The sequence below is a fragment of the Xiphias gladius genome, chromosome 12 (assembly GCF_016859285.1).
Source record: "Xiphias gladius isolate SHS-SW01 ecotype Sanya breed wild chromosome 12, ASM1685928v1, whole genome shotgun sequence".
In the NCBI taxonomy this organism is placed as follows: domain Eukaryota; kingdom Metazoa; phylum Chordata; class Actinopteri; order Istiophoriformes; family Xiphiidae; genus Xiphias; species Xiphias gladius.
Genome location: NC_053411.1, coordinates 10,548,770 through 10,572,776, shown reverse-complemented (window position 1 = coordinate 10,572,776; position 24,007 = coordinate 10,548,770). Strand labels below are relative to the sequence as shown.

Below are 24,007 nucleotides of genomic sequence, written 5' to 3'. Positions count from 1 at the left end.
CGTGGAGGAGTTGGTGTATCAACAAAAGCAAAATGTGAAAAAGTGCAACAGAAACAGACTTAGCGAATATATCTCTAGGTACATGGGCCATGTGCCTGAAACGTCCACTGAAGAGACTGAAAGTAGCGGCAGACTAAATCATCAAATCTGTGTGGAGTGATAATGCGAGCATTACGTTCCTTAAATGAATACATGAAACAAACAAGAATGCCACATTTCCACTAATTTCTACATTGTTTTTCATAATTTGTGGTTTGACTGGTGCTCTTTTAACTGTCTCATCTTGTTGCATCCTCGTCTTCTACGATGGTTTAATGGCACCCAACTGTTCATCCTGGTGGACCATCTCCTAATATTCACATAACGGCAGTGGGTGGAAACGGGCTTTATTTTACATTTTCTTTTACCAAATGTCTCGAAAATCGATTAACTACCTATAGACATTAGGTCCACCAGCGATGTAGATCATTTGAAACTGCATTTGAACACCTTCTCGTACAGGCTATATCACAACTGTTGCGGGTAGTTACAGTTACTTGTTCTCCTTGCGCTCTGCCTTTGACTTGTGAACTTTGGATCTCTATCTCTAGAAAGATGCAGAATTACTTACGTGAAACTAAAATTACCTGCAGTTTCCATAGATTTGGCAAATTACGGGACATTTTAATTTGACTGCAGTGAATTTCAAACACTGAAACCTGCCAGCTTGATGGATGAACTAATCTGGTTGCCGAGAATTGCTTAGACTACAGTATAGTGAGGTCAAATATAGCGCTATTTTGTAAGATTTTGAGTCACTGAACTTTTCTGAAAAGTTTTTAACGGAAAAAAAAAAAAAAAAAAGGGAAAAGGAAGTGATACACCAGATGAGCTAAAAGCAACAACAGGTTTACTCACCCTCTCCTAGGCTGTACCGTAGGCGGACGTCCCACGCCTGCAGGGCCTCCCTGCTGTCGAAACCCAGTAGAGCAGTCTGGTTCAGGCAGAGGATGACCAGAGTAAAAGCCACACCCTCATGCCACTGTCCTGCTTCCAGGCCGCAGATCTCCTCCAAGGTGACACAGGCTCTCTCCTTGTTGCCCTGCGCTTTGTCGGACTTGTCTTTAAAAACCAGCAGCACGAGACAGTCTGGAGGAGTCAGAGAGTTAATATGAGACATGACGAAGGCAGAAAAACTCTTTTTTTTTTTTTTTTCCCTGTTTAAGAGAGAGATGGTGCTTAACTGCAATTACCATTACAGTTTTGTACTACTTTAAACGTAACTGTTCCCTAAAAATAACTGCAAATCCGAAACCCATATTTAATTCCCAAAGTTACACTGTCAAATACTAATTAGATGCTATGCTGACACACAGTAGGTGCTATAGTGTCCCCTCTTGTCTTCTGGCACCTTCAAACAATCAGTGTCAACTGACAAAACAAGACTCTGTGTGTGTGTGTGTGTGTGTGTGTGTGTGTGCGTGTGTCTGTGCGCGCATCACTCTCCTTCACACAAACACACCTCTTAACACACATAACTACGGGATGAGAACGGACAGCTGTGATAACACTGGCATCAAAGATCGGAGGAGGAGCAGCACTAAGCCTCGGTCTAACCTGTGGAGCACGTTAAGCTGTCCAGCACCAGATATCCAAAGAAACTTTACTGTGGCACAGTGTAATGTAATATGGACACTTGGTCGCTCTGAACCACCGTTGCTTATTCATGAAAGACAAAAAGGCCAGAGGTAACTGATTAATTCGAGGGTTTAGATAACCTGAAACTCTACTTCAGGCAACCTGAAGCCTCCTCATTAAATGTGACTCAATAGCAAGTCCAGATTCACTAAGTGCACATTCACGACGTATCTAAAAATACAGCGGGGCTCAGACTATCAGTCTTTAGCACATTATCTGTAATGGGATCAAATACGGGTCAGTAAGACTTTTTTTTTAAGCCTGTGAAATGATGTTCAGAGATAATTTGGAGGGGGGAAAAAAGGTCGCACGTCTGCCTTTGCACACCATGAAAACTTTGCACGAGAAAGTCAAGATTGTGAGTGAGTAGAGAAAAATATTTGTCAAACTAACACTTTTGCACAAAGAAAAAAGAAGCGCTCTCGACGAACATCTGAGTAAAGATCTGAAGCTGGACACTGAAGCTCGGGGCCGAAATCTACGCTAAAAACTGACCGACATTCGCCAAAGCAGCTCTTGTTTTTTCCCCCTCACAGTCTTCGTGCTGCCCCGCTGGAAGGACGCGACCTTTTTCAAGGTATCTCCCACACAAAAACGCGGCGCCCTGTGCCCGGTTTTCTGAGCGCCGGTGTCCACCCACAGGTTTGGGGAAATTCTTTGGAAACGCTGCTTCAGAAGGCGCTGAGCCCGCAGACGAGGCCCGTGGTTTTGAGTGTCCCAAGACAGCCCGGGCCCCATCAGGGGCTGGAAAAGGGTCCACGCAACTGGGAAACGCGGGCAGCGCAGCACCTGATACGCTTCAACGTATCTGCCTCCATTGTGGCGCAGCCTGAAGTGCGCACTCGTTCATTTTACACGCCGCGCGAAACTTTGTCACATTCGCACAAAAGTCGTAGGAAGAAACTGATGCGAAATGTGCGAGTGCGACCGGTAAACGTCGATGTTTTGCTTTGGTTTCTTTCTTTTCTTTTTTTACCTGCTACTGGCGACGGCTTGCGAAGAACGAGCCACCTAGTTTTCCACTGTAAAAGAGAGCACAACAAACTTTTTTTAAAGCACAGATAAAAGGTGCGCCGAAGTGCTCCCGCCACATCCGTCCGCAAATTTCGTCAAGCAAAGCACCTTTTTTCCATCTCTGAGTCTGGCATATCCCTCCACGACAACCGAATCCGTCATCTTCAGTCATACTTCCTGACAGCTGCAGAGTCGCTGCCTGAATGAGGGGGTCACTTTCAAAATAGCTGCTCTCGCCGCTCGTGGGGCGCAAACTCGCCCCCCAGCAAGACACATGGTAAATGGCACGACCGGCGTCTGTGCAGCCAGCCAGCCAGCCAGCCTGCAAGCCTGCAAGCCAGCCAGCCGGCCGGCCGGCCGGCCATGCTGCTGCCACCTGGGCCCCTCCACACCACCTGCCCTTGGCAGGGGAGAACTCCTGGAGGCAGCACCCGCACGGTTCTCATACCACGGATGACACTTTTCGTGAAGACCTCTGAGCGTTACGCAGCATTTACTTTCACCTGCTATACATATTTTTTAAAAAAAAGAGAGAGAACATTCATTTAGAAAACTGAGTGAAAATATGTGAAACCTGAACCTGCCTCGTACAAGAAATGGATCCAGCTCATGACATTCACTGAGTTCCGAAAAGTCTCTAATATAAACGGGTAGAGGCATTTAATGACCATGTTAATGCAATAAGATTCAGCCCATCCTACACTCTCTTTAACTGCTCTCATGCCTTCACCCCCCCCCCTTATCAAACACCCCTGTGCACACATTACACCTTCGCCCTCTTTTTTTTTTTCTAATTCATGTTTTGGGGGTGGTGGTGTTTTTTTTTTTTATTATTTCAAAGTATTTGTAGCTGGCAGCAGGAAACTGAAGGAAGTAAAACATGGTAAAGCCACGTCAAATTGTATGATTTGCTGAGATAGAAAATAAAAGTAAAAAATCAACTGTAAGTATGTGAGATAAATCTAGGGCACTAAAAATCATTTTCCCCTTTTTTATATTCTAAAGTTTTGATGTCAGAGCTTTGTGTTCAATAATGTATTTTATTTACTCCTTTTTGTATATTTAAAAATGTATCTGCAGATAATCTTAAGTATGAGTTTGAGAAATATATTTTGTCCAGTTGTGAAAATGCATCATTTTTAAGTTTTGCCCTTAGATTCTTCATTGAACAACAGTTGAAAGCTCCTGAAAAGGACAGTAAGTGGACCTTGAGCTCGGATTGTTTTGTCCAACGACCGTGTCCAAGGTCAAAAAAGAACTTTGATGCTTAACTTTAAAAAAATATATATATTACAGCTACTGAGCTCACATCTCAGCAAATCCATCTCAAAGTCCATCTAATGAAAAAGACCATGTCATACAGTTGAAAGCTTGGGGGGGGGGGGTGTAACTGCACCTTGAATTTCGATTCTTTTGTCAAAGTACTTGATACGCCTTAAATAGTAATCTAATTAGTCTCAAAGGCACTCAAAGCTTTATCAAGTCAGTAAAGGTTTATTCAGTCACAAAATGTTTCACAGTTAAAAGATAACCTATAAACTTCCACAAGCATTATAATAAAAAACATTTTTAAAAAAACAGTTACAATATAATACAGTACAATATTTCATATCAAAGCCAGTGTCCAGTTGATTTTTCATTTATGAAGCCTTGGGTTTGCGTCTGATCACTGAATTGATCCAGTCGATATAGTTCACCACTCTAGTGTAAACGCCAGGTTTTCCGGAGCGGCCGCAGCCCTCTCCCCAGCTGATGATCCCATACAGGAAGCTGACATCATTCCTCGCACAAGCCAGAGGGCCCCCGGAGTCGCCCTGGGGAAACACACGCGTAAGTAGATACAGTCCGCGTGTATAAACATACGTGCACAAAGCGCAGCCGCGTAAACAGTTGAGTCACACACTTCCTCCTAATGTGTTGCTAGAAATTGCACTCTACCCACGAGGTAAACAGTTAACTCTGACATTTAACTTAAGAGGAAGGAGCTTTACCATTTTACACAGCAGGTTGTGTGGGTAGTCCTGCACTGCGGACCTCTGTGCAGACTTCAGACCCTCACCAACCCCCCCCCCCCGGGAGCCCTTCACTCAGGGGAATCCCTGTTGCCATCTTAGGTGCTGCTCCATTACTCTTATTCCTTGGAGCAACTTTCTGTCTGATGTCGACCCGCGCAGAGCCGAGCGAGGTCAACAACTAGATAAGCTCTGGGAGTATATTTTCTTATACACTTCTTGATCAGTCACAATTTCCAGTACTCCTCCCCAGAGCGATAAGAGTTAAAGAAAAAAACAAGTAGTTAGCTAAGTTAGAATTACGCAACACTAAATTAAAAATGAACTTGTTCAGGCGTAAAGCTTAGTTCATACTGAGTATTTACACCTATTAACTGCCAGGTGTAACTGTTACATAGCAAACTTGATTTTCAATTTTAGTTTTAGAGCCGCTTCTACTTGGACTCTGTGCTGGGACATAAGCTTCCACGCGGCAGTGTCAGATTTAAGAATCGCACTGGGCCTTGAAAGGCTTTCCCACCTGGCATGCGTCGACGCAGCCGTTGAGCCCCGCGCAGATCATGTCAGCGGTGACATGGTTGCCGAAGACTTCTGGCTTCCTACAGGCGTCATGAGGAATCAGTCTGACTCCAGCCTCCTGTAGACTGGAGTACCTGTCTGCCTCTGTAAAATACAGCACAAATAGCACCAAAAAGAAAGCTGTAAAGTGTACTGTTATTTGGATTTGTCAGTTAGGTGTTCAGTGATATTGTCTACAAGTTGTATTCAAGGCTCCGACACACCCACGGTCCACCCAAACAAGCGTTTGCACTTCGGTTGCCGGATTCAACTCTTCTCAGGACTGTGTGGGATGTGTCCAGACTGGGCTCGATTGACATCTCCCTCACTCTGCTGCTAGCTTTGTCGTCAGCCGTCAAGGAAGGACAATTTACCTTGTCATCTTATTAGTTTGATGACGCATTGTTTTCTAACATAGCTGCACCCAATTTTCAACCCGTCTAGAGGTCTAATTAGCCAGAACAATTGAAAGGAGCTGTGTGGGTGTGCAGGGCCTCGTAGTGAAAAATCAACAACTGCGTATAAATTCGACATAACTAACTACAATCTAACTAGAATAGCTGCCCTATAATTAGTGCCGAATTATGTTGCTCTTTCCGAGAGACTTACTGGGAAGTTACAGACCCATAAAATGTGTTTCCACATTATTTCCCAGGATGAAGGCAAAGGTTTGCTAAAATCCCCAATTTCCCCGAAAAAATCCAAGTTACCTTACGTTACAGCTTGTGATGCTTGATGATGATAGTCACTTCCTGTTTACATTGTGGAATGCTTTTAAATAAAAATATTCTAGTGACCGAATTACACATGACTTGAGTCTGCACTAGCTAAGACGTTTCTTAAGTTTTAATGGTACAACCTGGTTTAGAAAATCACTAGTTCAAAACAAGCTTGTAATTTCTAATAACCTTGGAAGAACTTTACACACAAACTTGGTCACGGATTTGCGAATAGCTGGCGCAACCCAATCCCGGGCCTTGACTGACAATCTTTCTAACACTGAACTACAACGACACTGAAGACAAAACTCTGCTCTGACAGTTCCACATACAAACGAGTTAATCATTTACTGGCGTTGCACCTCATCACTCACTCTCATGCATGTGTCCCCAGCCGCTAATAGTACAGCAGTAGCCGTCGGGGAACGTCATGCTTTTGTCTGGGAGACAGATGGGCCTGATGAACGGGGTCCTCTTCACACACCGCCCGTCCTGCTTCTTCAGTTTGACCAGAACTGCCAAACAGAAAAAGCGACGTTATGAAGCAGGCGAAGCGACTTTGAGAAGTGTAGTTAAAGTGATGGCAAACTTGGAGACGCCGCTGCCCAACGAAACCCCCACACCCAGCTGTAGGTGAGTGTGTATGTGTCTGCGAGGTTGTGAATGTGTTCATGCGGAGGCGGGGGCGGGGGCGGGGGCTGGGGAGGGCACAGGGACACAGCTGTTTAGTGACGCACAGCTGTGTACACACACTGAGGTCTTGGGTGAGTTTGTGTGTTTCTGAATGGGGAAAGGAGGTCTTTTAGTTTATGTTAGTCACTGGTATTTGTGTATCTTGTTTGTGTGTGTGTGTGTGTGTGCGTGTGCGTGTGGGTGTGGGTGTGGGTGTGGGTGTGCGTGTGCGTGTGTGTGTGTGTGTGTGTGCGCGCGCGTGCAATTAGTGATTACCAATGTCATGTAGTGTTGGATTAAACACTGAGAACTGTTTTGGAAAGATGTACTCCTCCACTCCGAACGTCCGGGTGTTGGGACCGGTTACGTTGAAACTCTGCTGGCCGAGCACCACGCGAAGCTGAGACTTCAGTGGGCTGTAAGAAAAAAAATTTGCACTCATTATGCTGTCTCTCTGTCCACCAGTTTGGTCCAGAGCCAGGTTAAGTCAACAACTGCTGGCTGGAGTTTCCTTGGAGTTTCCTGTGAACTGTCTCCATACGGTGAGTCCTGACATGCCCTGGCCTCTCTCTCTCTTTTACCACCACCGTTTGCAAAAGGCGTCTATTCCACGTTTGTAAGGAAACACTGAAATCCAACAGGTAGAACACCAAAAATGTATCTAGTACAGTTATACTGCCCAGAGGGTTTGCACTTTGGCATGTAATGAACTTTGTGGATTCTTGTTTGATTCAGTGAATGTATATTTAAAAGAAAGCCTTGAATATACCCCTTTTAAACTGCGGTTTTCGGAAGATAAAATGGCTTTTTGCACTCTGCTGTCCAATTTAATGATTTAATGCTTTAAATAAAAGATCTTTGAACTTGAACATTGACAACAGATGCCTGTTTGTTGACATCAGGAGCAAATGTACGCATGTTCTTGTAAATAGCATCTGTGCACGTGATGTTTTTAGTTTTTCCTCGAACTGGACGCTGCTCTATATATAGTATGTCCACAAAGCTGTGAAGCTGAGGGGTCGGAGTCGTTAAATGACGTGCCTTTCGAACTGTGACCGCTCCTTCAACTACAGCGCTCAGAAAACCGTTTGGAGAGAACAATGCCCCCGCTCCGAACAAAAAATGTTTTCTGAACGATGATGTTTTTTACATCGCTGACTCAAAGTGAGCTCTCAGCCCTCCAGACAAGGACTGAAAATGGCTCCCGAGGGCACAAAATGTCTATTCCCTCAAAGTTTCTGAGGCACTTGGAGACATTTTTTTCACATTTTGATAAAACAATGACATTACGTGCGGTATGTTGACTAAGAAGTCCTACAAAACCGTTACTCATTCCGCAGTGACATAAATATAAAACATCCATTGCAGCTGAAATGCATCCATGACATACTTGCGGAAGAAGCAGTGCGCTGCAGAGGCGACCCAGCAAGAGGAGATGAGGGTGCCGGCGCAGAAGTCAGACTGTCCGATGTAAATTGCTGCCATCCAGGGGTGAGTCCCTGGCAGAGCTGAGTTGCCACCCATTATCCGCCCCCTGGCTATCGACAGCCTCTTCTTGTGCTTTTTCCCACACACAGGCTTTTTGGCTGGCTTGTGGCGGTTCGGTTTTTTAATGCCGGGCAGGTTATTAAATTGGATAATCCTCCGAGAAGAATCTGCACAAGGAAACAAGTGTGTGATTATGCATTACTAAATATTACTATAAACTACAATTTTTCTAACAAGAACTAGAACAAAAGCAAACGAAATCACCACACATCGGTCTAACACCTAGGATGTTTTGCCAGCACAAATCCTCAATAGCTCTCCTGAATATTTTCGATTTTGCTGCTGGCTGATTCCCTCCTGCAAGAAGGAAAAAAGCTCTTCTATAGGCTAAAGATGTCAGGGCAACAGAGCATCTTCATGCTGCAAATCATATGTAGAGGAGGACACAACAGATGGAACCAGCTTGTGGACACATTGCAAACCCCCGGCATCCTGACAGACGGCCATCTGTGCCAAATCCCAAGTCACCATATAAACATTTGGCTCCACCTGACACGACAGAGCTGATTCACTCTGACTCATGCCTTATCACCCCCCGATCTCATCTAGCCAACATTTAAAAAAAAAAAAAAAAAAAAATGCTCCGCCACCAAACAAGTCCACTCGGCTGAATTCAGCTTTTTCAGAGCAGCGAGGCTCGGGAGAGATTAGCTTTATGTTTCGTGATTTTCCGTTATTATTTAATGAGGTGTTAAGCTGTGTCATTTAATCAAGGCTGAGACAATGAAGACATGGAAAGATGCAGCAAGTGGACTTCATGAAAAGTCCTTTTCATACTTTACATACTTACATGTGACGCCTTAACTAAATGGCATGAATAGCCAGTGAATTACAGATGCTATTAAGTTCAAAAACAGGTTTTCCTGAAAAATCGCTGACCCGCTGGCAACAAAAAAAGACTACAAAACTTTCCTTTGCCCTTTTTAACTCACACTGAGGCATCACACAGGAGGGGATGTCACAGTACTCCCAGGAGATGGCACCATCATATAGTGTGTAGCACCAAGGCATCTTGTCCCCATCTGGGTTCCTGCACACGCACACACACACACACACACACACACACACACACACACACGCACACACACACAAGCACACACACAAGCACAGAGGACAGAGTGTGTGTAGGTGTGGCACCGCTGTTTTCAACACCAAGCATTACTCGGTACAAAACAGTAGCTAAATGGCTCACAGGCACTCCTTCACTGTTCACTGTCAACTGGTGGAAGCTGGTTTTGATCTCTGTCCAAGTCTCACACTCACACATCAATTTTTGCTTTCACTTATACGAAGCCCCGAGAAATGGGCTTTTATTTGATGTTAGGGGCATTTTAGGGCCCATACCATTTGCTGTGGGCGTGCTATATGGCGGCCGGGTAGTCATAGCAACAACAACAACTGGTAGCATTAAGAAATGGAAGAGGAGCGAATGTGCCAGAGATAAGACCCGTTTAAAAAAAAAAAATGTCTTATCATACACAGCCTGGACTCACTATGTGCTTCTTTAAAGCTTGTGGTGATTTTTATGGTTGCTGGTTGCCGCTGAGTAGAGGTCATTTGAGGGCTCATGCATATGAGTGACAAGTGTTGGCACATGAACTTGACAGATGAGTAGGACTTGCAAACAGCTTTGGTAGCACAGGGTAAAAAAATTGGATATTTCAGCCTTAAAATAGATCTTACAGTTAAAGTATAAAGAAATCTGGCTTTGCAAATAAGTCATAATAATAATTATAAAACCATAATTAGATGCGTCTTTCATTTGCCACGACGCTTCCAGAATTCTACAGCAGCAGTCTCGACACACACGCACCTGCAGTAGGAATGCTCGCCGAGGCCCCTGAGGGACGATGCAACCACCGTGCCCACATGGAGCTCGTCATGCAGCAGGTCTGAGTTCCACGGCAGACACCGGGCGCCAGACGCCGTGATGCTCACCAGCCCCCGGTAACCCTTGCCCCTGCTGTTATAGCACTCTGTCTCCGGCTCTGCGCACACATGCGTACACACAAACCACAGGCAGCAGCACACAAGAGCGATCTCAATCGGGTCTCGATTCCGCAGCATAACACAGGTACGTAAACAACAGGAATGCAACCGGACTGTTTCCGGATGCAGATGAGTATCTGCCCGGTGACAGATCACTTTCCCTCACTCTGTAATCAGTCAGAACAAGTCTTCAAAAAAAAAAAAAAAAACCCTCTCTGTATGCATTAACAGTTACAACAACTGAGGACAAGTTTAGCAGCTTGCTCATGTCTTCACCTGCCACCATTAATCAGACCCTTTTCACACGCACACATGCATGAACACGCATGCACTGTATGAACGCGACAAATACTCAAAAGGGAACAGATAAAGAATGTCATTCAACTGCCTGATAAATACATTGGAGAACTGCCCTGATGATCCAGACCCTGCGGCCAGTACAAAATGTGAATCCTATCGTCCTATTTTCAGCCCGATGTCAGCATTATGTGATCATATCGGTGATATTTAGTCAGAGCAAACTTTGCATTTCTAATTGAATGAGGGAAACAGCATCATACGGTCTTGCTTTTACTCACCGAGGCTACAGTGCGGTCCGCTGTAGCCGCGCCTGCAGCTGCACACTTCCTTGCCCGTGGCTGTGATCAGTCGACATGTTCCATCATTGTGACAAGGGTTCAGTCGGCACACTGGACACATCAAGACACGCAACGTGACATCTTAACACCGTCAATTGCAAACCATATGTTTCTTGTGTGTCCAGCATTCACTAGTTCTTTTCATATGTTTTCATGAGTTTAAATTGCAGGCTCAACAAAGGTTTTAGTGTCATAAATTTATTAATCAATAATTCTATTTCAGCATCGCTACATTATTATTTTGTTTCGGAGCTCGCTGTATTTAAAGCTGCACTCATCGACATTTTTATGTTAATGACGGACCGAAAAATGGTGTGAAGTGTCACGGGGGTCGCTCGTAACGACAAACCCAGAGAGAATTATTACACAACTCTGCAGTTCCCCTCAGCGACTAGCTCGTGAACACAGTGGAGCATTTAGCGGCTAAAGAGCCAGATATTTCCATCAGGAGTTTGGTGAAGGCAAAATATTAAAAAAAAAAAAAGATGAATGTTAATGATGTGTGTCTGTTGGACGTGTAAGTACGCAACTATTTACTAAAACATGCACCATAACAACTTTATAAGGTAATTATTTGTCAATATTGTGTATACAGCTTTTTGTGCTGCCCCCAAGTGGCCAAAAAAACTAATTAATGCAGGTAAAAATATACCACAGAACAGTGATGCCACATCTGCATTGGGTCCATCTAAAGTAGTTCAAATAAACCAACGGATAAAGCTGATCTCCGCACAGAAAAATAAAAATACCGTCCAGTATCAGCTGAAAATGAAGTCAAAGCACATTCAGCTTCATTTATCTAAAAGGAAGGATTTTTTTCCATGACCGCTGCAAGATTAGCCCCTACCATCATGACTGCAAACAGTTTTGGTTAAGGGAGCATGAAACCCCCTCACTGCTGCTCGCTCCATTATGCAAGGGAATCTGTTAAAATGAAAGCACCTCGTGGACCCATGGGTGTGTCCAAACACACCATTCCTGAGTCACAGTGAGTCATATAATTTGTCTTTTCTTTCATGGCCAGGTTACTCTGTGATCAAAGAAGGGGTAGGACGTGTCTTTCATATCTTCTGCTAGGGGGTGATTTTGGAGGGAGAAAAAAGGATTTCTTTTGATCCTTTTTTTTTTTTTTTTACTTTTTTGAAGCATGAAAAAGTTGCGAAACCAAAAAAATCAGTTTTTGGAGGTCGTGTTTTTCTCCATCTTTACTTTAAGGTTTGGGGGATCAGATGTACATGATGTGTAAACTACTTTAAAAAAAATGTAAAGTGTCTGCTGGAAATTTATCCCAGTCCTAGTTCACATTTCAGTTCAATAGGTTGTGAAAGTGAATAACAAAAGGAACAAGAGCTGACCCCAGAGCAAAAACTAGACACAGTTGGAGCAGAAGAACAAAAGTTGACGTCTTACTTGTGTAGCGAACTCTTTCACACGTGATTTCCCCTGCCACACATGTGCACTGTTCCACATTACGGAGGTGAATTCGTCCCCAAGACTCCCCGATGTCATAATGGCGCAGGTGTATAGTTTCAAAGCACTTCTCTGAAAAAGCCGACACAACACATAAAAGACAATAGGTTGAAATGTGAGAGGAGACTGAAGAGCTCAGTGGACCGTGCAGGGCAAAGTTGGATGGCTGAGCTGTGTGAGATGTTTTCAGAGTGGAAGCATGTGGATGCAGAGTGTTGTTGCTATGTTTATGTTTTACTGTTTTCGTAGTGTGAGAAATTTAAATGACTTCATATGCAAAGGGAAACCTACATGCATATGAGTCATAACCAATTTTTCCATTTTACTTTGGCATGTCTGGAACTAAAGATGAAATCCCTTTAACAGAGATAAGTGAAAGAGGAAGTGGAGTGTGAAATAGGATTCTTGATCTTTAACAAGACACAATTTAAATGTAACCACTATACCTTCTAGTATTATGCAAAGCATGTCATATGAAATACATTTTTAAAACAGTATACATAAACTTTTCCACCATTTTTCAACCAAATAATCTCAAGGTCCACTTATTAGGTTTTTCCAGGGCTTTTAACCAATCTCACGGCCTTAATCAGTCAATTGAGTTTGCTCAGTAGTCATCCAGTTGTTTCAGTTATCATCATGACAACAGGGGGTCATATATTGTCTGTCTCCATGACAACTAAGCAAACTCTGTTCCTTGATGAAGACCATGATATGTGGTGAAAAGAACTGGAAAAAGCAAGTAAGTGGGTCTTATGTAAAAGCTATTTTGCCAAACTAGTGTCATTTTTCATCACGTCTAAAAATAAGAAAAATAAGAAATAATGAGTAAATGGAGTGAAATCGCGAGTAGATTAACTCTTAACCCCGTTAACATGTTTCCTTTAAACAACACGAACATGATGATAAAATGTGTAAAATGTGACATGTTTTGAGGGACTATTTCCTGGCAAAGACTTGTGTTTCCTCCTGTGACTGTCAGCAGCCTATTGTGCGCACTGATATGAAAACCCTCAACTCAGGGAGTAGAGAGCGAAGACAATCTGACAAAAAACCGAATTCAAGACTTCATGTGTACAGAAATGGATCGCCTAGTTTGGGCAGCTATGATCATACTTGTTGCTAATATTGCACAAAGACTGAATAAAGGCTAAACATAAAAAACAGAGGCATTATACTCTTAACTCCTAAAATAACAGTAATCGCCAAAGTCTACCTACTCTGCTCACACAGTCTCCCTGAGAAGCTCTCAGGGCAGGAGCACTCAAATGTGCCTCTTTGTGGGATCAGCGTGCAGAGGCCTCCATTCTGACACGGATTCACTCGACACGGATCGGTGATTCTGCGAGACGTGTGGACAAAAACTGAAACACACCAGAGAGGAAAAACCACAATCGGAGGATGAAATACGGCAACACGGGGCATTTCCGATGATGACAAAAGAATATATTTTTCTGCTTTTGGATGAACCGGGGGGTTTTCAGTCCACCGACCGTTTGGCTGAGTTTTCTCTGGTGCACAGAAGCCTCCCTGCCAGTCCCGATCAAAATTATGAGTAAGAGAGCACCTGAGAGAGAGGAAGCAGACACATAGTACAGTCACTGGCACGTCACCTGGATTACAAGCTCAAGGAAAAATTTAAAGTGAAATCAGGGTTGGGCAAAATGATGATAGGTACTGCAGCACGATACAAATTTGTCAACGGCCAGAGATAATGCTATAGTCCCTTATCTCTCCCTTTAACATCTCTGCCTGTAATAGGTCATTGTGGGCAATTTTTTCAAGTCAACGAGAACATTTTTGGCCGAGGTAGCAATATGGCCGTAGTGCCCGTTCACCACTGTTAGTCCAGACTGAAATATGACAAAAACGACTGGATGATTTTTTTTTTTTTTTTTTTTTTTTTTTATCTTGCACCTTCATGGTGTCCCATCATTCCCATCAGCTGCAGCTATACTGCTCAGTGCTACTTAGCACATTGTAGCACGCTAGCAAGCCAAACCAAGATTGCAAACACTAAACCTGCTAAAAAAAAAAGTCAGCATGGTAGCATTGTCCCTGTGAGCATGTGACAATCCAGCCCAAAGTACCTCTGTGCCTAGGTCCAGCCTCACAGAGCTGCCATCAGGGATGTAGACTCTTAGTCTTGACTCTTAGTGTTTTTGCAGACAAAAGCAGACGTTCATATCTGGTTCTTTCATCCATTAACTGTTTCTCAATTGATTTTTCTGACAATGTATTACACTGTATTTACCCCATGTTTTAACAACCTCTCTGTGATGCACTTTTAGCAGCCAGCAAGTTTAAAAATGGAAGAAGAAGAAGAAGAAGAAAAAAAAATCACACTCTCTGCAATAATCAACCAATACTGACTAACTCTGTCAATCATCCACTCCTTTAACGCGAGTGAAGTTACGTCAGCATAATCCTGCGCCTGGTAAACCTATCTCGACGTTAATCTCACGAGCACATCGCAAGAACACGTCGGGTCATATTGCACATATACAATAACTGCATCCATGTTGCTCCAACTTGCTGGCACCCACCCTCTTCCTGTCTCAGCTCTAAAGAGCGATGACGGGGAAAGCCCTTCAGCAAGTCGGTTGTTTTTCTTTCTTTCACTTTTTTTCCCCCCAAAATAAACATCTAATTAAAAAATGTCTTTTTTTTTTTTTTTTTTTTGGCTGCTGTGTCAAAAGCAGAGGCGATTAAAAAAAACAAAACGCCCCCCATGATGGTTTCACTGTGACAGCTGTTCACACACCCTTAGGATAAACTGTATGAAGCAGTGAATGTGTTAAAAACTTCCTCTATGGTCACAGTTTTAGAGGAAGTTTCTACGTTTAATTTTTACGCCACCTTTAAAAGCTGCATGTTGACGTGCTAGTCGTGACACATAAATCAGTACAACGCCAACAAATGATTCAATAGTGAGCATTTCATTAAAGCCAGTCACCTCATTACCTCGTTAAAAATTGCATTATGTTCCCTGTTGACACTGTTGCAAAAATCCATCATCGCTGCGAGCTGTAATTAGGTGCGACTACACACCCCAATTACACACTGCATCGGCCAATCGTGCACTGTATGATGGAAAATACCAGCGTCTCTGTTCATTTAGGGTTATGCCACCTCAGGAAAAATCAGACACAAAAAAAAAAAAACCTGTGAGAGCGATGAAGAGAAGCTCTTTGGTTTGTGAGTGTGAACCAAATTTGACGAGGCGGCACTTCTACAGGTGTCGAGTTGCCGCCTCTGTTCAATCCAAGCGTGTGGTAACTTTGGGTGACCACACGCAGCATTAGTGATTGTTGGTGTAGCCAAAACAGTGGCAATCCAGACAGGCGGGGCGGATGAGGACTCACCACGGTCTTGAGGACAGGATGGTGATGCAGTGATGGTGAAGCCTTCCACCCATGCGAAATGGGAATTTACATTCCTTGCCCGTCGTAGTAAGAACTGGCAGCGGAGCAAAAAAAGAAAAAAAAACAACTGTTGGTTAGTGACTTTCACTGAACACAGATTGGGCGAGACACAAAAACGGTGAAATCAGAAACTGTCTCAAAAAAAAAAAAAAACATTTGTGCAGTTTCCCTCTGTACATCTGACACACAAAAAAAACTGCTCTCACTTTGTCCACGGCTTTCTGGGCAGGGGCATTAAACCCTTGATCCTCTCTTCAGACAGTGAGATCATGCTGTCAAATGACAGGTAAACAGACACAGGCACTAACTCCCGCACGTTTTAGATTTACGTTGCGCCAGCAACTTAATCAGTGACTGCGGCTGAAAATATATCAGATTCACCCCCAGTTCAACGTGCATCCCCCCCCCCCTTCCCTCCCTCTTTGTCCTCTAAATTAAACACAGGACTGCGGAGAAACGTACCTGCCCGGCTCTCCCTGTATGGCTCTCTGGAGATGGCTGTCTCATATCCAGGGACGAATATGCGCTGAAAACAAGGAAGGTGGGTTACTTGACTGTCTTCTCGCTTTTTACGCACGCACCGTGGATAGAGGAGACGCGCAGAAGTGAGCAGCGTGGTCAAAACTTACCACCCGTGCACTGAGAACACAAGGTAGGAAGAGCAATGTCATGTATGCCATCCTCAAAGTTTGCATCGGCTTCTCCCCTGGTGTCCGCAGAGGCTGGCTTCCTGAAATCGGAAGCGGGTCCGCGTGTCAGTCACGTTATATCTGTCAGTTTCAGAGTCCTCGGCCCGCTTTTGGTCATAGGAAACGTGGGAAACCCGGCAAGTGTTCTCCCGTCCCTCACAGCATTGGGGCTGTGTTGAGTAAATCCGTTGCGTCATTGCGGGCTCGTCGATGCGAGGTAACCTGGCGGCTGGTGTTCCCCCCGACACCTTCTCTGCAGACGTCAAGGGGTGTATCATAGCGAGCTGTCGACGGGAGGGAGACGGGAGACCGACATTTTCCAGAGGCTGAGGCAGGGGCGTGGGCCGGGAGACCGCCCCCCCTCCTCTCCCCGGCCGGGCCCCCGGGGCACCTTGTGGGTCGTCACTCGGTGGGAAGTTACTTTCGGCCCGGGTCACTTAATACCAACTTTTGTTTCACTGTCTGTGATGGTGTATGTTGTCGGTTAGGTTTTGACAAGAAGCTGGCACCGAAGTCCATTTCTGTCAGTCGGGGAGCTCCAACAACCGAGCAGTTTAATTTGAACAGAAACAAGAGGACATGACACTAACATTAGAATACCAGAGGTGATGCCTGAAGACTGTAACATTGTCTTACTGAGCTAATGTATTGAATTATTACCCTTTTACAATGTCACTTTAAGTCCTCTTTGTTGTAATTGTGCTGTTCGCCCTCTTCTTTGTTCTGGTCGAAATGTATCTCGCACTAGCTGCAAGTGACTAGGACATCCACCACATCAGGGTGGGTAAGTTTGGGTAATTGTTGCAAAATGTGACTGAAGAAATACAGGTGTGCCTGCCCTTCAAAATAAGCGTCCCGACATACACAGCGCCAAAGCAGCTGACATGGGAATTGGCAGAATAGCAGAGGGTGGAAGCAGTCCAGACATCAAAACCTTCACAGAGGGCTGACTAAGTTATTCTGAAATTTTTCAAGATAAAGAAAAAAGCCCCATTTGGGGGAGTACCGAGGATCCGGAGGTGTGGAAAGTTACTGTTCTGATGAGGAATTCAATACTGACAGTAGCTTCGAAATCAGGGAAGAATGCAGATGAGGAGCCTAACCCTGTGGGCTCCATGTGTAGTCAGCATTCCAGCAGTGACATGCTGTGTCAAGGTGAACTCCCCGGTCCCCATAATCTAACCTCCAATTTTCACCAGCTGTAATAATCCCTTCTCCAGATGCTGAGCTAAAAATACAAAGAGGAGGCCGGACGACTAAAGAGAACGTCCATATGGGTAACCAGTCCCCAGGTGAGGGTAGTCTGTTTCGGTTTCTCAGAGGAAATGTTCTACTAAGACAACTATACCGTTAATTATTGACAATGCTGGCGTAGCAGACGCATTTAGCTGGCCAAATATGCCAAGAAGGTCAATTCAAGACTATGAATGTCTTACGTAAGACGTTGGGTTATAAACTACGACAGAGGAGAATTTATGGTTTTGTTTTGTTTTTTTTTTTACAAAGTGAGCTTGAGGTCAGAGTGGGATGGAGAGGATTTCCTTGCTGTCAGAAATACCAGGATTAGTCATATGCAATGTACAAAAGAGTTTTCTTGAAATTACAGCCATCAAAGCTTTTTTAATCAGTCGACATTTGGACAACCTCAAAACCACAGAAGTAGGAAGTACAGGCAATAAAGTCACTCTCATGTTTTATGTGTAAAACATAAGGAAGAAGATATAAACAGGAAAATGTTAAATATCCAAAGAAAATTGTGATCTGCCTCCCATTTGATCCTATAAACAGGGTCCTGCCTGACATATGGTCCAACAACAGTGGGTACCACTTTGTAATAGGGCACACTTTATAAAGCAATTTATAGCTTAATTAATTGTAACTAATAAATTAATTCATGGTTAACAAATCATTAAGTAATGCTTTAGAGATAATTAGTAAATAAAGGAACATTTACTAGCTTTTTCTGGAGCTTTTCACTGCATCTCACAGTCTTCCTTAGCAGAAGGCTGGTGGAAAAATCAAGTAAGTGGACACTGAGTTCAGATCTTTTTGTCAAACTTTATGACATGTCTACAAATTGTAATAAATAGCTTAGTTAATGGTTAATCCCTTTGGCCGATACATATTGTTCAATGATGTAACGGAGTAGAGGCCTATATGCAGGCAATGGCTTATAATAAACCCATTAATTACAACTTATGAACAATTGGTAATGTATGCCTCATTTGAAAACGGTACCCAAAAGTGTGTTTCAAGCTTCTTCCATGGTTTTCCTCGATCTAACGTGGCTCATAATAGAACTGCTCTGTGCTTAATTATTATTAAACTATACCATAACAAAAATGTGTCACTGTCCCAAAATTACGACCAGTACTAAGAATCAACAGGAAGATGTAGGGAATTCATAAGAAATATACAATATCTATCACCATAATGTTGTTATTTTGGAGTGGAAAATGACAGCTTTTTACATGCAGCCCATCGTTAGACCAAGTCTCTTTCTAAAGACAGTGCCTCGGGCTTAAAAAGTGCAGCAGTGGGGATTCCCTTCAGACAATCGTGGCCTTGAAAAGGTCAGTATTGCAGTCCTTGTCCTCTGGTGGATTGCGCCCATTCGGGGGCATCTGGGCGTTCCTCATCTTGCTCTGGCACTGCCGCAGCTCGGCGACATAGCCCTGGAAGCTCAGGCTGAGTTCAGGATCCTCTCCCTGGGATGTCTCCGGTGTTCCCTCCTCTAGATGCACTCCCTCCACATCCATCACCTCCTGAACCCTCGGTGCGGCCTCGGCTCGGGCGGCGGGTGAATTGATGTTGGGAGTTGTTTCTGTTCTTCCTTCTGTGGATTGGAGCACAGAAAGTCACAGAAGATTTAAGATCAGCTGACGTGTTATGGATAGCCAAGATGTCTGTTTGAATTTTTGCGACGGTGGTTGTGAAAAACAACCAAAGACTTAAAGCTGCATTCATTGATTTTTTTTTTTTTTTTGGCCACTTGGGGCCAGCAGAAAGAGCTAAACACAGCATTTACAGATTATCACATTATTACCAAACACATTAGCAAATTGTTACCTAGCATCTTCACCTATCTTCAGCAGATATAAACATCGTTATATCGTTCATTGTGGAGTTTATGTGGTTTTGTCCACCTGCCAAATGAAAATCCAATATTCACTCTACTGTAAGCTCAGTTTTGTCCTCCACCGATTCCTTACAAAAATATCTGGCTCTTTAGCTGCTAAATAAATAACAGCAACTAAACAGAGATACAAATAGCCCAAACGTACTTCGGCGTCATCTCTGTGCATCTCTGACTCACGTGGACCCGCAGGCGACTGAGCATTGACTTCACATTACACTGCCTGATGACCAGATGCTGTGCATGACTCCATTATATCTTCAGAGGGCCTAAGAAATGGAAACTTTTTCACCCATCGCGTGGGTGCACTTACATTTTTAACTCTGCATCACTTGATTGAACACATCATTTTAATGTGTTTGTATGATCCGACAACTGTAAGGTTGTGTAATCTGGACAGCTGTTGTCATGAAAAACTCGATGACATAACTGCTTTTGCTCAAACTTGCTGAACTCGCTTGCCAATTCATGGGAAAGAACTTAATGAAACTAAACCAGGATGAAATGTATTAATTCCCTGCCTTGTTGTATATTTCAGCATTACCATCTGTACTTGGAACTGTTCAGAGCTGCATGACCTCATCAGAAGGCCCTGGCCACAGCTTGTTAAACATTAAAACCAAATTTAAAGAGGGCGTGTCGGACATGGGGGCTCTAACACCGACCTGTCCTGAGGGGCTAAAAGCCAAAGTTTCCGGGATGCTGGCATTACAGATATGATGAGTGATAAACTCTCTACTTGTCATGTGAACCCTGTCGGCCCACAGACTCTAAACACCGAGGCCCGAGTGACTCAAACACAACACTTGAAAGGGATAGACTCTCCTAACTCCGCTGGCTGTGATTCACTGCTGTCCAGGGCATACGTAAACACAGCCTGTGAGCTCGAACAGCTGACCTTACACAGACCCTCGGCGCAACGACTGACTTGTAGCAAAGTACAGGGTGAACGACCAAATTGAACCAAGAGCTGCAAATACAAGGACTTCACAACTGCCGAGGTTGTTTCTCAAGTTGAAGGACACAATGCTGATTTGTGTTTTGGGACAAAGTCACGCCATTGAGTAACAACAAAACTGCGTCACAGGGCTTTCCGCAGGATGTGATGTGTTGATGTTGGTATGTAGAGCTAATGTCGATTTGGGAATTATTGAATTAAATAAAAAATAAAAAACACTGTACTTCCAAATCCATGAATTTATACATCCTCCATGCCACGCTTGTCCATTCACTATGCCAGTGAATCCCAACCTGGGCGTCGGGACCCCCTAAGGGTTCACAAGATGATTAATAATTTAAGAGAGATGATAATATCCTTTATCACCTAAAATTACTTTATAATTGCTATTTTCATGTGAAATCCTGGATGGTTTTATCTCTTCAGGCTTACAAAACGTATTAAAAATCAATATTATAAGTTAAAAATTACTTTTTGCTTCAAATGCTCATAAAACTCATAAAACTATGGAATCACAAGTTAAATAGTTGGACTGCAACTATTTTTTTCCATAATCAATTAATCTGACAGTAACTCTCTTGATTAAATGTTTAGTCTAAATGTCAGAAAAAAAACACTACAATCTTTTCAAAGTCTTAAGTTCCCAAACCCAAAGGTGATGTCTTTAAATCTCATTTTTTTCTGACCAACAGTCCAAAGCCCAAAGATGCACAGTTTAGGATCACGAGATAAAGAAATGCAGCAAATCCTCAAAACTGAGAAGCTGGAATTACAGAATTTTGGCATTTTTGCTTGAAAAATGACTAAAACGACTACTCGATCAATAGTTTGGGATTAATTTTCTGTGGATTGACTAATCGATTAATCAATTAATCAAAGTTTCCATATTTCCTCCCTTATCTGCAAGCCAGCACCTCACGTGAATAGATGTGTTTCCCGTCAGGTCTCCGTTATGTAACTATAGATTTTTCTAATGCATGTTTTCGGCTTTCAGACTTGCTGACTCTGCTGCGATGTGTAAAAATGACTCCCTGACACATTCACTCTACATGGCCGTGTCTCCTGTGGGTGAGCAGCAGAGCGCTGAGACAGACAAAGCCAGACTGGAGCGGCCCCAGCTACAGTCCTCTCTGAGGCTGCCTGCCAAAGATCTGGATCGAGTCCTCCTCGGACCGCCAGATGGATGATAAGGCTGGCCCAGGGTCAGCAGCTAGCAGCTTCGAGAGCTGATGCAGACACACCGGGACGGAGACAGTGAAGCGGGCCTGGGGGAAAAATGAGCCATGTGCTGCCTTGGGTGAAACAGAGTAATTGCAGAGCACTTTTTGGTGATACCCTGGTCCTGAGATAGATGTCCCATGGACACTAAGGAATCCTTTAATCTTGTCTGTATGGGCCAAACCTTTCCTCTGAAAGAAAATCCAAACAACTAACTTCCGACCTTGACCGTTAAGAGGGAAAGGAAACACAATCTCAGTATAATCTTTGCTACAAATTTACTGTTATTATTTATCCAAAGGCGATAAACACTGCATCTAGCTCTAGTTTATGAAGAGGTCAGCCTTATTGTCAACTCAACCAAATACCCCATGTACTGGGTTCAAATCAGTTTCGTATGAATTGAGTTACGCTGTGTGATGTCGCCCCCTAGTGGACGTCCTAATCCCTACAGACCCGATGCTTGCCCGGCAGGGAGAAGTGATTACAACCACGATTAAGAAATGATTGTGGTAACATAGTGCGGCAGTTTTGGTCAATTGGATACAGACCAGAGCCCTTCTGTTTTTTATTTTTACAGTCTAATCAGGGGGGTAATTTACAATTTATATGCCAAGTAAATGCAGTAAACTACCTTTGGGCCAGAAAGACTCTTGGTACTTGCCTGTTTTAGATGCAAATGTTTATACTTAGTCATCCGTACAATCCCACATATGACGAACAGTCACAACACTTGGCACGAACCTGTTCTCTAATACGGTAATATACACCTTCTGGTATTGTGAAAACCTGTTTTGTAAGGTCTGAATAAAACTGAATTCAGGGCCATGTTGATCCACCTCAGCAGCAATTATATCTATTCCCTTGGAACAGCAGAGGGCGTAAGTCTAATAGTAATACACAAACTGGAGAGGGTCTGCAGTGACTGAATCAAGCAGACTGAGAGTAAAAGAGGAGAAAACGCTGTTAACCCATATATAACTGGACTTGTTTGGACTGATGGATTTATCCTTATTCAGTGGGTGTTTGTCTTTTGAACATATCATTGTGCCTGTGAGCATGGCTTTCCCCTCAAATTCAAATGTGACAACCTCATTAAGTCACTAAACAGTGGTGATATGGAGGCGTAGCTGCATTTCCACGTTTGCAAATCCCAGCAGGTCCTGCCATACAGAGGTCGCAAACAGTATTAAAAAATTTGGCTGTATTGAATCATAGCTATGTTTCTATTTTAGCCAGTTGGAGAAGGAGAGAGACAGACACAAATAGACTGGGAGATAGATGTAAACCAGTAGTGACAGTTTCTATCTGTAGCTCAGTCAGCTTGTGGATAAGGTTACCATGGCGCCTGGTGGTGGGAAGAATCAGGCTCATGTACTCGGCAGCCAGAAAAGAGGAGCGAGTCTGTAGAGGAGCTGAAAGGCTTCGATCCTTCCTCATTATCCTGTGCATATATCACTTGTCATTAAAGCCTAGCTATTAACACAAGACAGTAAGGTCAGAGTGAACATGTCCGTGCCCCTTCAATTGAGTGCTTTGAAGACTCAGCAAAAGAGCAGGCATTGCTGTTGGGAAACATGTTGAGCGTGATTATCTTCTTTTTTTGTAGAGTTTCAAAAGTGGCTTCCAGGGATTTTCTTTAAAGCCAGTATCAATACGTGTTGTCGCTAATTGGATATCTGAACACACAGACACACAAGTGCATTATGAATCAATGCCATTACGAATCCCTTCACCACTTGATTGTTTACCTTAAAATCCCAAGCACAGTGGAGGAGTGGGAAAAATGACAAGTCAATGCGGGAAATAGAAAATGAAATCCATCTGCAGGAGAGGATTTTGAGCTTGCACTTCATACACCATGAAGTAACCCTCAAAAATGCTTCAAAAACACAAGTTTGGCAGAAGACAGACTAAAGAGTTCCACAATTCCACACTAAAGCTACACACGATGGAGCAGCGACCCCATAAGAAAAAACAACATGAATCACCAAGCAGGTACACCAAGCAATGTTTGACAAGACTGCACAAACACGCCACATTGAACAATCTGAGCAGAAAACACACAGAGAGCAGCGGCACTCTGAAACGAGCGCACACAGAAAAGTACACGGAGAACTGGGAGCTGATGAGAGCAGGAAGCCATAAGACAAAATGAGACCGAGCTAAAGGAGAACAGGAGAAGGCATGCAGAGGCGGAGAGGAGGAGAGGCGGTGTGGGAGGAGGGGGGCGAGAGAACTAAGCTCACAAACGTGTAAAAAGACAGACGAGAGTGATTTCCAA

The 24,007-nt window shown here is 43.6% G+C and overlaps 3 protein-coding genes across 5 annotated transcripts in view; all 3 read right to left on the bottom strand.

Moving 5' to 3' along the window:
* LOC120797618 (protein Dok-7-like) overlaps window positions 1–2,953 on the bottom strand; it is a 37,770-nt gene extending 34,817 nt beyond the window's left edge. Inside the window, exons 1-3 of the mRNA XM_040141438.1 lie at window positions 2,800–2,953; window positions 2,654–2,699; window positions 898–1,128 (exon numbers count right to left, since the gene is read on the bottom strand). Coding sequence (XP_039997372.1) covers window positions 898–1,128; window positions 2,654–2,699; window positions 2,800–2,853 — 331 coding nt within the window. The 5' untranslated portion in view covers window positions 2,854–2,953. The remainder of the gene's footprint in view (window positions 1–897; window positions 1,129–2,653; window positions 2,700–2,799) is intronic.
* Window positions 2,954–4,179: 1,226 nt separating this feature from the next.
* LOC120797119 (hepatocyte growth factor activator) lies at window positions 4,180–16,688 on the bottom strand. 3 transcript variants are annotated; one of them, XM_040140421.1, is made up of 14 exons: window positions 16,352–16,688; window positions 16,185–16,248; window positions 15,663–15,756; window positions 13,791–13,864; window positions 13,518–13,661; window positions 12,238–12,369; window positions 10,768–10,878; window positions 10,014–10,188; window positions 9,133–9,230; window positions 8,043–8,307; window positions 6,929–7,068; window positions 6,355–6,495; window positions 5,224–5,366; window positions 4,180–4,505 (listed from the first exon to the last, which is right to left on the bottom strand). In XM_040140421.1, exons 1-14 carry the CDS (start codon window positions 16,415–16,417, stop codon window positions 4,332–4,334), a joined length of 1,821 nt encoding a protein of 606 aa, XP_039996355.1. In that variant the 5' UTR covers window positions 16,418–16,688; the 3' UTR covers window positions 4,180–4,331. The 3 variants fall into 3 exon arrangements, with proteins under 3 accessions (XP_039996355.1, XP_039996357.1, XP_039996358.1); XM_040140423.1 differs by lacking the exons at window positions 9,133–9,230; window positions 10,014–10,188; XM_040140424.1 differs by lacking the exons at window positions 13,518–13,661; window positions 13,791–13,864.
* Window positions 16,689–18,054: 1,366 nt separating this feature from the next.
* Window positions 18,055–24,007, bottom strand: part of LOC120797658 (regulator of G-protein signaling 12-like) — a 28,227-nt gene continuing 22,274 nt past the window's right edge. The window contains exon 16 of the mRNA XM_040141505.1: window positions 18,055–19,247. Coding sequence (XP_039997439.1) covers window positions 18,961–19,247 — 287 coding nt within the window. The 3' untranslated portion in view covers window positions 18,055–18,960. The remainder of the gene's footprint in view (window positions 19,248–24,007) is intronic.